The sequence below is a fragment of the Cynocephalus volans genome, chromosome 4, assembly GCF_027409185.1.
Source record: "Cynocephalus volans isolate mCynVol1 chromosome 4, mCynVol1.pri, whole genome shotgun sequence".
Lineage (NCBI taxonomy): Eukaryota > Metazoa > Chordata > Mammalia > Dermoptera > Cynocephalidae > Cynocephalus > Cynocephalus volans.
The window spans coordinates 22311119-22326489 of NC_084463.1; the positions used below are offsets into that span (position 1 = coordinate 22311119).

The 15371-nt window shown below is 38.4% G+C and overlaps 1 protein-coding gene across 1 annotated transcript; it reads left to right on the top strand.

Moving 5' to 3' along the window:
- The first annotated feature begins 659 nt into the window (after positions 1–659).
- LOC134374886 (olfactory receptor 8B4) lies at positions 660–1613 on the top strand. The gene has a single exon (XM_063092970.1). The coding sequence runs from the start codon at positions 666–668 to the stop codon at positions 1611–1613; it is 948 nt and encodes a 315-aa protein (XP_062949040.1). The 5' UTR covers positions 660–665.
- Positions 1614–15371: the final 13758 nt, after the last annotated feature.

Below are 15371 nucleotides of genomic sequence, written 5' to 3' on the forward strand. Positions count from 1 at the left end.
CATAAGCCTCAGCACTGAGTGGGGCCGGGCAGAAGGAAGGTGGAAATCTGAACCTCAGCTTTGCTGGTGGTTTCCTTTTAAACCCCAAACCAAGGGCTCTGGGAAGGATTGACTCCTTCCCTGCTCTCCACACTGACCCTGAGGTAAGATGGAGAGAAGGGGATTGGAGGAGGAAGGCAGATGTGCCAGATGGCAGGAGGTAGTGGACACTCCTGGCTTTCCCTCCAGGTGGGAACATGGTATGTGGTTGGGACAGGGAGGCAGAGAATGGGGCGGGGGGTGGGGGGACCGTGGGGGCCATGAGAGCCACCGTCTCGCAGAGCCTGAGGCAGAGCCCGTGTTGTACTCCCGGCTCTTGGCGTGTCTTTCTGAGTGAGAGTCCTTGAGCAGCCAGTTCAGGTGTGCCGTCTCCTCATCTCTCAAGCGGGGACAGAATTCTTGCCCCCCGTGCTGACAAACTCTAGCTCAGATTCATGATCAGCCCAGGGGAGCTGAGACACTGTCACAGAGACATTGTCAGTAGCATAGGATGTGGAGAGGCCTCGGTGAGGGAAGAAAGGCAAAAGGGGGGGCATCCACACACTGGCTTATCTTCTAGAGCCTTCTTCCATTAGCCATGCTTGTGCCTGTTATCACTCTGTGTATTTTGTCCCCTGTTTCCCCAGATGACTCACCAGGAGAGAATGACTTTGAGAAATAGCTCTTCGGTGACTGAGTTTATCCTTGTGGGATTATCAGAACAATCAGAGCTCCGGCTCCCTCTCTTCATCCTGTTCTTGGGAATCTATGTGTTCACTGTGGTGGGCAACTTGGGCTTCATCACCTTGATTGGGCTGAATTCTAGCCTTCACACCCCAATGTATTTTTTCCTCTTCAACTTGTCCTTTATAGATCTCTGTTATTCCTGTGTGTTTACTCCCAAAATGCTGACTGGTTTTTTATCAGAAAATATCATCTCTTATGTGGGATGCATGACACAACTATTTTTCTTCTGTTTCTTTGTCAACTCCGAGTGCTATGTGCTAGTATCGATGGCCTATGACCGCTACGTGGCCATCTGCAACCCTCTGCTATACACGGTCACCATGTCCCCTCAGGTCTGCTCTCTGCTGATGTTTGGTTCCTATGTGATAGGCTTGGCTGGGGCTATAGCCCACACTGGAAGCATGCTGAGACTGACCTTCTGTGAGTCCAACATCATCAACCATTATCTGTGTGAAGTTCTTCCTCTCCTGCAGCTCTCCTGCACCAGCACCCATGTCAGCGAGCTGGTGTTTTCTACTGTTGTTGGGTTGGTCATCACAATATCCAGTATGAGCATCTTCATCTCTTATGCTTTGATTCTCTCCAGCATCCTCCGCATTCCTTCTGCTGAGGGCAGGTCCAAAGTCTTTAGCACATGTGGCTCCCACGTAATTGTTGTTGCTCTGTTTTTTGGGTCAGGGGCATTCACCTATTTAACAACCTCTTTTCCCGGATTTTTGGGACAAGGCAAATTTGCCTCAGTCTTTTACACTAATGTGGTTCCCATGCTTAACCCTTTGATCTACAGTTTGAGGAATAAGGATGTTATATTTGCCCTGGGTAAAACTCTGAAGAGAGTGCTCTTCTGATGGGTCTGATTGTATCATTGGCAATTAATTCCTGGCAAGCATCATACTCAAGTTACTTTTTATCTGCAGGTGGAGAAATTTTAAACTTTTTCCTCAAACGAGTCTTGTCTCCACTTTTAAAAATTAGAAATGGGTTGCATATACTCTCCTCGAAGATTATACCATGTTTCTATCACTTAAATTAGCTCATTGCATGCAACCTAGCATCTATTAAGTGCCTATTGTTTACTGGACTCTGTAATAAGCCGAAGAGATGAATAACATGAGGCTCTATGCCTTCCATCCTTTTCTTGGTTGGCTACATGAGTTTGTCCAAGCAAAAACATTTCTGGCTGGGAGAAGAGGGAGATGGTGGTATGAGGGTCCAGGAGCATTTTTTCTTCAGTTATGGGGGCAGTCTTACCAAAGACCAAAGTGCCATAGGTAACACAATCTCCATAATCTCCCAACTCTTAGAGAACTTGCTTGGCTAGGAAGATCATAAATCCTCCTTTTCACATCCAGAGGAGGCCCCACCCAAGAACTTCACACAGCCTGGTAGATAGGGATAAATCAAAACCCACATCTTGTGTTTCAAAGTTTCAAAACTCCTGCACCTTGGGTTGGTAACTGGGGGTAGGTGAACTTGTAATTGGGTCAAGTTCATGGGCTCTGGGGGCTCAGACTAAAAGGAGAACCAAGAACTTCCGTGAATTTGCATGATTATGTAAAATGCTGCCTCTGCTCTGCCCTGGAGATTCTGTGCACATCATGGTGCTTTTAGGAAAATTCCTTTATTATTTAAAGTGTATTTAGATTTTACTTTCTCTGAGAATGTGTGCATGTGTGTGTGTATGTGTTACAGTTAACCACTAGAGAATCAGTAAGTAAGAGGAGTCATATTACACTTCCCACTCCCAGGGAGACTGGAAGGATCTGCATTTTGAGAGCCAAAGACCACTCTCTACTACTCTACTAAAAATTCTGCTATTCTAAATTGAATAGCTCAGATTTTGAGAAGTACACCCTCATAAACTACTCTGACTGTAAGGAGGCAGGTGGGCACAGGGCCAGCGCAGCCCACGTGGAGAGATGGAAAGGTGGAGACTCACATTGTGGTCAGAAGAATGGGCACTCTCTGAGCAGAGGTTAGAATATGGGGTGTCCTTGAGGAGACCCTCTGTGAAGAATATTTGGTGCTCTAATTTTGGATATGGGAAGAGTCATATAAAGTACTGAGTCTATATCTTTTGCGTGCCTATATTTCTCTATGTCTTTCATAAAAGTGGACAGTCGCACAGTGCGTTATTGCAAGAAACAAGGCAGCAAGGACAAGTCAGGCTGTCTGCGTGCTGACCTCTCTGCTGACACTGGTGTCATAGTAGCAGCGCTGAGAGGAAAGGTAGTCCACATGTTCCAGGTTGTGGCCAAAAGCAAGACACCATTAGGTGTGCAGAGAGCAACACAGGGAGCCACCTGTAGCATAGGACAGAATGGCCCACAGGGGACGTGAGACAAACTGTGTTTTCTCCAAATATGCTAGGAGGAGATCTTTGAAGAAAGAGGAAAACTCTGACTCTTGAATTATGCCTAGATTATGATAAAAATGATACTTGACATTTACTGAGCATGCACTGTATGTGTGCACTGTTTGAAGTGCCTTACATATATTAACTCATTTATTGGAACTAAATTAATACTGTACAGAATCATTGCTAGTTAGTTCTCTGGGTCTTGATGAATCCCACCCTCCAGAGAAGTGTCTGTGTCCAGGACCACAGGGATCTTGGGGTATTAGAAAAGAGTCAAGAATGAGTAAGGACAAAAATAACTCTACTTTGATATGGATAAAGAAAAAAATCAACAAACATTGGAAGAAATGAGTAGGAACAAGGAATAAATCAGAGCACAGAATATGAATGCAAAAAACAATTATGAAATAAAGACATAAAAGTCCAAGAATAACTTTCCCTACATTTATTCCATATTGGCCCTGGGGTGAGTAGACGTGAAAGCGTGAGTCTGATGTCATGAGACTCTGGTTTGGGTCTTTTTGAAAGCAGTCTCTTTGTTACTGGGGATCTGAAATGACAAAAACTCAAAGGGACTTTTCATGGTTCTTTCAATAGCAAGGTAAAAGCCATTTATTGCTCCCACAGAAAACACAACATTTAATAAATTCAGGGGGCCTTTACCTCACTCACAAACCAAGGATAGGTCATCTTGCATGTTGTGTTAGGTTGATGTTGAGGAATTGTTTGTGCCCAGTGGTCAACAAATAGGAACAGGTTTGGGGCTGCTGCTTTACAGTAACTGAGAGATACAATTTGAAACCAAGTGTCAGACGTCCTTCTGCCATAAGACCACAGTTCTATTATCATCTTACTACATTGTGACATTTTAATTTTCAGCAAGGCCCATTTTTTTCTCCTTGGAAAGCATCCTTAAACTGCATTTCCTCTGGGTTCAGTCCTGGTGTCTACCTCTCTTCTTGGCTCTTCTTGAGGCATCTCTCCTACTCGTATGGCTTCAACAACCACAAATTGGATGGTGACTTTCAAATCCGTAACTCTGGCCCTGATCTATGATTATCATCTGTGATCAGTTGTAAATTAGAAACATAAAAGTGTTCTCAACACTGACATCCAAATAGATTAGATAGCAATTAGGTAGTGACATAGTTTTGGAATATAAAGAAGAGTAAACTGTTCTTGATATCTGCACATTCTCCCACATTATAAACAGCTGGGAGAGGACAGAGATAAGTGATAGACATCAAGCAACAGGAGTGAGAGTCCAAGGAGAACTTTCAGTGGATCTTGGGAAGGAAAGGCAGATGCTTTCCTATACTCTGTGGAGCAGATGGGAGGATGTATGGGACTGACTCAGTGCTAACTCGGCGTGGATGCACAACACTCCCTCCCCCTCACACTTCCGTAAGTGAAGTAGAGCATCTACTAATTGCTTCAGTGGCTGAAAACCAAAGTCTGACTGCTGTGGCTTAACCACCTAAATAAGGGCTTATGTTTCTCTAACATAAAAGGCATCCTGAGGTGGGCAGTCCAGTACTGATGTGGCATTTCTGAGGCATGGAGGACTCAGCCTCTCTCTTTTTTCTTTTCTGTCTAGGTAGTAACTTCATTCAAGAATGCATCATGGTTTCTGCATGTTTTTCATGGTTTTCACACGGCTGCTAGAGTTCTTATGGCTTTGTCCACATTTCAAGCAGTAGGAAGACACAAGGGCAAGGGAAAGTGAAAGGGTGCTTTACCGATTCAATGAATGACTTCTAGTGGCTTCTTATTAGCCACCCCTACCTGCAAGGGAGAAGGGAAACTTAGCATTTAAGGCTAGAATTTTGTTGCTAAGGAAGAAGCAGGAAATGGCTATTGTGTAGACAACTAGCTGTATCTACCGTCAAATGGGATTCCACCTGCCAGGAAGGAATAGTTCAGAAGTAGGCACTTTACAACCCTATTTTTGCTTTCCTACTAGGTCCACTCTATGAGAGGAAAGTAGATTAATCGGACAGATAAGACTGAAGGAAACTGACAGGTTGGTCATTGATTGAAGTGTGCCCAGAGTCCTCATCACTGGCCTGTTGGTGCTGAAGGAAGGCACGCTCTGTGCAAGGACAAGCCAGATCTACACTCTTTCATACCGAACTTTTCCTCCTCTCTCCTACTGGGTTAAGTTAGGCCCAAGGTTCTGAGAGGGAAGTTTGAATCCTGGCATATTTCCCTCTTCAATGTTGCTATTAATAAAGATGTAATGTCATTCTGATCCTCTTTGGACTGGCTATATCCCACAGGCAAGGGAGGGTGAGTGATTAATATCACTAAGCCTCCCACATTATAATTGTTTTTGCATTTTTAGCATAAGAAATTTCTGGTAACTGAAACTTATTTTCTCACAATTTGAAATGACCCCCGTGCTCTGGTAGTGGGTTACTGGAAAGCATATCAAGAACAAAGTTTCTGAGAGTACACAAAATGCAACTCACATAGGGCTGTAGACAGAGGGGCTGATTGAGAACTAATATGGAAATTTGGCCGGAAAAATTAGGCTAGGGGGTCCATAATTTCACAAAAAAGAAAGAAAACTTGATTATCTTTCAAGACTCACTAATCAATTTATTGGTTTAACTAAAGTCTTACTATGTAACAGGTGAAGAGTTCCAGATTTCACTTTATGGGATCATTACGACTCGATCTGTCTTTTGTTTCCAATAATATGCACAATTACATGCCTTAAATGATAAATAAGCTGAGGTGGGATTGATTGATACCACATGCTGAAAACTGAGTGTCCTAATTAGAATATTTGCCTAATTAGAACAATTGACATCTCCTTGTAGGTGGGAGAAGAGTACCTACAAGCTGGCAAACAGCAAAAGAATAAGTATATGCAACAGCTCAAGGTAAACACTAAGGAAGGATTTATTACTGGGTAACATTGGGAGGTGGAGAAGAAGGAGCAGAAGGGATAGGAAGGGGAAATGTATTAATTGTGTCATTAATCATAATAGGGAATAATAGATGCATTAAAGGTATTACATAAAGTTATAATTATAAAATTACATACTAGAAGAAAAAGACAAACCTTTATAAATATCAGAACTACATATATCCAAAGAGAAAAGAAAGCAAACGAACCCAGTGAATAACTTAAAATAATGTAAATGTAAAATGAGAAACCATAACATAAAATATTATGATAGAACTAAAAAAAACCTATATTATATCAATAAATGCAAACATCTTAATTCCTCTGTTAAAAGAAAAAGTCAGATCACAGAGCAGAATACAATTTCATGTTGCATACAAAAAACACATTTAAGACCAAGTGTTTCAGAAAGACTGAAAATAAAATGGTGACTGAAGATAGATCAGATCAATGTAAGCGAATAAGCAAACAAATAAATAGCATGAAAATCAGCCAGAATGGATATCAAACCAAAAAGTGTTAAATGGAAAAGATTTTTTTCTTTTTTTTAATCCTCTCTTTCTAAGCTTGTGGCAAATATTCTGGGCTCCATAACTGATAAAGCAAAAACCACAGCACACTGTCCTTTGCTAAGGACCAAAGGGCTATCTAGAGACTGAAGTTTCTTTGTTTTCTCAACTGTAAATATAGTTTCCTAGTACAAATGAAGAAAAAAAGATCTTTTCATCCTGAAACTGTGTGGAGTGGATTGAATACCTTTCCATGCAGCTCCCATTTGTCATTTGCTTCTTAGAAGGCAAAAATAACACATGCTTTCTGCTGGCTATCATCTTTTACAGAGAAACAAACTGAGATTCAGAGTTAAAGAATCTGCTGACAGTTATCAGAATGTGGCAGATCCCTCTTTTAAACCCTACGTTATCTGGCTCCAACTGCTGTACTTTTCTCCCAACACTAGTACACATTGCATTCCAAGAAGGAATGGAAAGAAATAGGAATAGAGAAACAGAAGAGTGGAGGGTGACAATCGGGAGAAATGATTGACAATCAACATGTAAGAGAGGGTAGTCACAAAGATGATGTTCTAAATCCTTACATATGAGATACAATCTGCATTGATTTCGATGCCACAGTGGACACATGCACAAATCCTTAAGAAGTTTGTCCCCAGGGCTGGATGAACAAAGTCAGCTAGGAAATAACATTTAATTGTGATTTGTTTTCAAAGACAGCTCTCGTAAGTTTGGGAAATAGGCCAGCTTCATTCTGGGAATTTGGGAAACGATCTCCAGAGACATTGTTAATAGTAAAAAAAATTATTTATTGTCATATAAGTTTATGTATTGAAATAAAATAAGTACAAAAATTTTATAATGCAACTTAGTAATACAAATTATTTTGGTGAGAAGACACAAAATATAGTCTATTTTCTTGACATCATTTATTCTAAAGCATGGAAAGTTAGGAGATTCTTTTGGAGTATATAACAGTTTTGGGAGATTTGTAAAATCTAAATTTTAAATGATTTTAACATGGTTGCAAACACTATTTTATAGGAATACATTCAGATCATAGATTATACTGGTAATCATTCAAAACCAGAAAACATAAAAACTAAAAATATCTTTTATATAATTGTGAATTCATCAAATCATTCATTCATTCAGCAAATATTTATTGTGTTCCTAATATTTTCTAGATGTTGGAATAGAGTAATAAACAAAACAACCAAAAATACTTGGAGCTAGCATTCTCATGATCTATTATATTAGCATTATTTGTTTATATTTGTGTATATTATTTGTTTTGTGATTGTCATATCTTTTTTCTTTCTTTTCCTTTACTCAATATAGAAAGTGCTCAAGAAGTTTTACAAATTGAATATATTCAACTTATTTAATTGAAATTTTGCTTGAAAGACTTTTTTAAAAGAAGTTTTTATGTTTTTATAAGGAGTTATATAAAATCCATGGATATACATTTAAGGGACCTGTGAAAGATGCAAAATATGAATCCTAAGCAAAATTCATTAAAACAAAAATTTTTTTTTGGTTTAAACAACGTTACTGAGTCACCAGCACAACCTGGTGGCTACTTAGTAAACTGCCTTGTTCAGTGTTTTTACAGTTTCTTTTCTGAGTTTAATTTCCATTCTTGTACTGGCCAGGCTTTGTGTGTGTGTGTGTGTGTGTGTGTGTGTGTGTGTGTCTGTGTGTGTGTGTGTGTGTGTGTGTGTGTCTGTGTGTGTGTGTGTGTGTGTTTAAACCACATTAAAATTTTGTAAGTATTGTAATTAAAATTTATACAACAACCTTTTTTTTGTTTTAAATAGGTGTTTTCAAAATACTGTATGAACTGGTCTTTTTTCCCCCAAGTATTGCCTATTTGTTATTCTATTTTTTATTGAAATGAATTGATTATATATATTTGTGGGGTACAGAGTTGCATATCAATACATGTATACAATGTGTGATGATCAAGTCAGGGTAATTAGGAAGATTTGTCTGTCCCCAAAGTTAATTTCTTGATGACGAGAAGACTGTCATGCACTTTTTAATTATAATTCTGATCCTCCATAGGAACTTAAGAAATATTTTGTGAATTAAAATAAATTCTGGTTTCACCGATTTACAACATTTAAAGGGTTTTATGGATTTTGCAGGTGATTGGTGCCCACTTAAGAGTCTGGGAAAAGTATCTTTTTCAGACTCATGATATCTATAATGTGAGGAGTTGGAAATGGCTCTTCCTTCGAGACCATGGCTAGAAATATCCAGACAGAAGCTGAATGATCATCTACCAGAAATGTCTTAAAAGGCATTTCACCGTGGATGGAGATGGTTGCACTAGAGGACCTCTAATCCTAAGATTTTAAAACCAGAAATGATTCATTAAAATAGAAATTTTCACCTGCTTGTGCTTCCACTAACTAATGCAGGAATTCAAATTCTGTGAAATCCCCTTAAGAATTTCTGAGAGTCTCCAGAAGGATCTGGCTGTGTTCAGGAAACAGTTGTCTGACCGACAGCACCACGAGGCTCCCAGGAATCCATCAACCCTCTCCTGTAGCCTTCTCCCTGCCCACGTTGGAGGATGTATGCACTGTATTGGAGGGAAAGAGTGGTGCTCGTCCCCCTGAGTTTCTGTGGGATTGGCTTGCTGCTCTCTCTTTCCAGGGCTCAGGAAACAGTCTGCAGGAATAGAGACACATTCTCCAAGGCTGTCACCAGCTCCTGACACACAATTCCACCTCCTTGATCCCCCATTTATCACTTCCCACATGCATTGGCTGCTTTTTGGATGCTGGGAACTTTAATTCTTTTCTTTTTACTTAAATGAGTACCTGTGATGTGCAGGCCCTGCAGTTGGCATTGGGGACAGAGCATTGAACTATGCAGACATCTTTCCAGTTCTCATGGAGCATCCATTTCAACAAATAAATATGGACGCAAAGCAGACCATCCCACAATGAAGTCGTGAAGCCCAGCATTTCATTAGACTTTCTGAATCTCCTTTGGGCTCATCTGGACTCCTGTCAAACAAGTGTTGATTTTGCTAGCACTGGTAAATAACACAATTTTAGTTAGTTTTATGATGAACTTGTAAACTTTATCTAAACAACAGAAATAAAAATAAAAGTCCAAGTGAATGACAGAGTCAAAACATTTTCTCCAAACCACATTTAAAAATACACACATACGCACACACACACACACACACACACACACACACACACACACACAGAGTCATGTGTTGCATAACAACATTTTGGTCAACAATGAACTGAATCTATGCTTGTGGCTATACCATATAGCCTACGTATGTAGTGTATATACAGTCACATGTTGCTTAACAATGGGGATATGTTCTGAGAAATGCGTCATTAGGCGATTTCGTTGTTGTCAGAACATTATAGAGTGTACTTACACAAATCTAAATGGTACAGCCTGCTACACACCTAGGTTATATGGCCTTGCTGTCATCACATATATGGTCCATCGTTGACCAAAATGTCATTATGTGGGGCATGACTGTAGTAGATGATGTGTATTATGGAGTTCCTAGACCTTTAGGGAGCCCAGAAACTGATTGGTGTGAAGCCTTATTTTTTCCTTTATGCTCAGGATTGCATGAAGTTGTAGTTGCTATAAAGTTGGCAGATGCCTCAATCAGGTGAGTGCTCCCTGGGAAGGAAGAATGTGGTTGCTTTTGGAAACGGAGAGAATTGAAGAGAGGTGTCTGAAAGGGTAGTTCAGAAGCAAGATAATAAAAAAGATATCTGGATGCAGAGGTAGTGGAAAGGAGGGAAAGAAAAGTGGATTTTGGCTATGTTGAGCACAGGCAACCTTGTGTATCTAAGGAGAATTAGACAAAAAAAGGCGTTGGTTTAGGAGTATATGATCAACTCCAGGGTTCTGAAAATTGGGTCTAAATAGCTTGAATGCGATTTTGTTTTCATCAATCTGAACTGACGTGGAACAGAATGAGCATTTAACATAAGCACTTCCAATGCATCTAGTTTTGAAACTAGGGAATCCCTTGACATATTGAGTGGCTTTATCAGTGTGCGGGGGATTCATTCAGGTAGCAGCAACATGCATGTAGGATGCCTTTTAATAAGTATGAAGGACATATCAAAGCTTAAGAAAGCCACTCTAGTACGTAAAATGTTGACTATACTGAAACTGTTCATCTCACATTAAATTCAAAATAATAATAAAATTAACCTAAATGGGTGGTATCTTAAGATTTCAGTTTTAAGGAGTATATAATATAAGAATTTTCCTTAAATGATGTAACTTCTCTGTTTCAGAGAGAAAAGTCCGTAATCGTTATCTTTTTTTAAAAAGTTAAAATTTTTTTAAAATTATAGATTCACATGCAGTTGTAGGAAATAATGCAGAGTGATCCTACATGCCCATTATTTAGTTCTCCCCAAAGATAGCATCTTGAGACTGTAGTACAATATCACAGCCACTGACACTGATGAAATCCGTTGATCTTATTCAGATCCTCCCAGTTTTACTCATTTTGTGTATGTGTGTGTGTTTGTTTAGTTCTATACAATTGTACCATATGTGTAGGTTTGTGTGTTCACCACCACAGTTAATGTCCAGAATAGTTTCACCGTCACAAATATCCCTCTTCTAGTCCTTTCATAACCACACTTATTTTCCTCCTGTCACTCCCATCCTTAAACCCTGGCAACCACTAATCTTCTCTCTACCTCTATAATTTTATTGTTTCATTAACATTACATAAATGGAATCATACAGAACATGACATCATGACATTTTGGGATTGGCTTTTTTTCACTCAGCATAATTCACGTGAGATTCACCCAGGTTGTTGCGTGTATCAAAATGTTTCATCCCTTTTTATTACTGAATAGTATTCTGTGGTATGAATGAATGCATCACAGTTTAACCATTCATGCATTACAGGATACCTGAGTTGTTTCCAGTTTTTGGCTACTACAAATAGAGCTACTATAAACATTTGTATTTTTGTGTGAACATAAGTTTTCATTGCTCTGGGATATATGTCCAAGTGTGCAATTGCTGGCAAGTATGATAATCATGTGTTTAGTTGTATAAGAAACTATCAAACTGTTTTCCAGAGTGACTATAACATTTCACATTCCCAGCAGCATTGTTGAGTGACCCAGTTTCTCTACTTCAATTCCAGCATAAGTTGTTACTATTTTTAGAATTTGTAGTAATATTCTGATAGGTCAGTAGTAATACTTCACTGTGATTTTAATTGTGTTTTCATAATGATGTCGGACATCTTTTCGTGTGCTTTTCTCTCTCTTTCTCTCTCTCTTTTTTTTCCTTTATACAAAAATTTGTAATAAGCTGAAATTTATGAGTGGCTGGGAAGATCAAATCGAGGAGCTGCATTTGGTGAGGGCCTTTTAAATTTTTTTATTGGGACACAGTTGATGGTACATATCTGTGTGGTACAACATTGTATATAAATACCAGTGTGCAATATGAGATGTTCAGACCAGGATGATTAGTATATTCCTCATTATACAATATAATCAATTTTTGTGGCCCTTTACCACTTCTTCCCATTTCCCGCTACAACTCCGCATTCCCACCCCCACAATCTCAGTTCTGTTCTCTTCTCTTAAAAAGTTCAAAATATTATTGTGATGGTTGTATCTTTTTTTCTTATTTATTTCTCATTATTTCTTACTAGCATATTCATTATTACAAATTGTGATTTTTCTTTATGCTCTTTACCCAACTTATTCCTCCCCAACCTCCCTCCCTCTTTCCCCCTCCATCTCTAGTATCCTTAGGTTTGTTCTCTCCTTCTGTAAATTCATCGTATTGTTGTGGTCTTTACTTTTCTTTCTCCCTCTCTCTCTTTCTTTCTCCCACCTCCCTCCCTCTCTCTCTCCCTCCTTTCCTCCCTTTCTGTCTTCCTTCCTTTCTTTCTTTCTCTCCTTCCTTCCACCCAGTTATGAGTGAGAACATGTGGTATTTCTCTTTTTCACATCACATAATTTTCTCCAGACTCATCCATGTTGCTGCAAATGGCAGAATTTCATTCTTTTTTATGGCTGGGTAGTATTCCATTATGTATATATACCATATTTTCCTTATCCAGTTTTCTGTCAATGGACACTTAGGTTGGTTCCATATTATGGCTATTGTAAACAGAGCTGCAATGAACATGGGTGTGCAGGTATCCATTCAACACGATGATTTCCATTCCTTTGGATATAGGCCCAGTAGTGGAATTTTTAGATCATGTGGTAGCTCTAACTGTAGTTGTTTGAGAAAATTCCAGACTGTTTTCCATAATGGCTGCACTAATATACAGTCCCACAACAGTGTAGAAGAGTTCCCCTCTCCCTGCATCCTCCCCAGCATTTGTTATTCTCAGTCTTTTTAGTAACGGCCAGTCTGACTGGGGTGAGATGATATCTCAATGTGGTTTTGATTTGCATTTCCCTGATGACTAGTGATGCTGAGCATTTTTTCATGTACCTGTTGGCCATTTGTACGTCTTCCTTTGAAAAGTGTCTATTCATCTCCTTTGCCCATTTTTAGAATGGATTATTTGTTTTTTTACTGTATAGTCTGAGTTTTTTGTAGAACCTGGATATTAATCCCTTGTTAGACGCATAGTGTGAAAATATATTCTCTCATTCTATAGGGTGTCTTTCTGCTCTGTTGATTGTTTCCTTTGCTGAACAGAAACTTTTTAGTTATTTTTTCTTTTGTTGCTTGTGCTTTGCGGTCTTATTCATAAAGTTGTTTGCTCAGTGCATGTTTCCCCTATATTTTCCTTTAGTAATTTTATGGTTTCAGGTCTTATATTTAAGTCTTTTATCCATTTTGAGTTGATTTTGGTATATGGTAAGAGGTACAGGTCCATTTTCATTTTCCTGCATTTTGACGCCCAATTTTCCCAGCACCATTAATTGAAGAGGCAGAATTTCCCCAATGTATGTTTTTGCTGTCTTTCTCAAACATCAGTTGGCTGTAAGTATGGGTGTAGGTTCTTGAGTTTTCTATTCTATTCCATTGATCTGAGTGTTTTTATGCTAGTACTGTGCTGTTTTGGTTACAATAGCTTTGTAAAATAATTTGAAGTCAGGTAGTGTTATGCCTCCAGCTTTATTTATTTATTTATTTATTGCTTAGAATTGCTTTGGCTATTTGGGGTCTTTTGTTGTTGCATATGAATGTTTGGATTGTTTTTTCTTTTTCTGTGAAGAATGTCATTGGTATTTTGATTGGAATTGCATTGAATCTGTAGATTGCTTTCGATAGAATGGACATTTTCACAATGCTAATTATTCCCATTGAAGAGCATGGTATGTCTTTCCACCTTTTTGAGTCCTCTTTAATTTCTTTAAGTAGTGTTTGTAGTTCTCATTTTAGAGATCTTTTACCTCCTTGGTTAAATTGATTCCTAGGTTTTTTGTTTTTTTGGCAACTATTGTAAAACGACTTACTTTCTTGATTTCATTTTCTGCTAGTTTGTTCTTGGAGTATAAAGATGCTACTGATTTTTAGGTGTTGATCTTGTATCCTGCAACATTACTGAAATTGTTAATCAGCCATAAGAGTTTTTTGTACAGTCTATATGTTTTTCTAAATATAAGATCATGTTGTCAGCAAATGTGGACAGTTTGACTTCATCTTCTCTAATCTGTATACTCTTTATTTCTTTCTCTTGCCTGATTGCTCTGCCTAGTACTTCCAATACTATGTTAAATAGGAGTGGTAAGAGCTTTCTCATCCTTGTCTTTTTCCTGTTCAATATCATTCAGGATGATATTCACGTCTGGTTTCTCATAAACGGCTTTTATTGTATTGAGATAATTTTCTTCTATACCTAATTTGCTGAGCGTCTTAATAATGAAGCAGTGTTGAATTTTGTCAAACGCCTTTTCTACATCAAATGTTATAAGATATACCATGCAAAATGAAACCCAAAACGTGCACAGGTAGCTATTCCTGTATCAGATAAAATAGACTTCATACTAAAAAGCATAAAATGAGACAAAGAAAGCCATTATATAATGATAAAGGGATCTGTTCAGTTAGAGGACATAACAATCATATATATGTATGCACCCAACAGTGGAACACCTTGATATGTAAAGCAAACACTTTTAGACCTAAAAAAAGAGATAGACCCAAATACAATAATAGCAGGTGACCTGAACACCCCTCTCTCAGCATTAGACAGATCTTTCCGGGAACAAATCAACAAAGAAACACACTTTAGACCAATTGGACCTAGCAGACATCTACAGAACATTTCAACCAACAAGCAGAGAATATGTATTCTTCTCATCAGCACATGGAACATTCTCCAGGACAGACCTGCATACTAGGTCACAAATCAAGTCTTACCAAATTTTTAAAAATTGAAATTATATCAAGTATCTTTTCAGATGACAATGGATTAAAACTGTAAATCAATAACAAGCAAAATTCCAGAAGCCACTCAAGTGCATGGAAACTGAACAATGAACTCCTGAACAACCATTGGGTCCAAGAAGAAATTAAGCAGGAAATCAAAAAATGTCTTGAAACTAATGAGAATAAAGATATATCATAGTAAAACCTCTCGGATACTGCAAAAGCAGTACTAAGAGGGAATTTTATTGCAATAAATGCTTACATCAAAAGAATGGAAAGATCTCAAACAAATGACCTAACACTATGCCTCAAAGAACTAGAAAAACAACAACAAAGTAGTAGACAGAAAAAATAATCAATATCAGAGCAGAACTAAATGAAATAGTGACTCAAAAAATGACACAAAAGATCAATGAGACAAAAAGATGGTTTTTTGAGA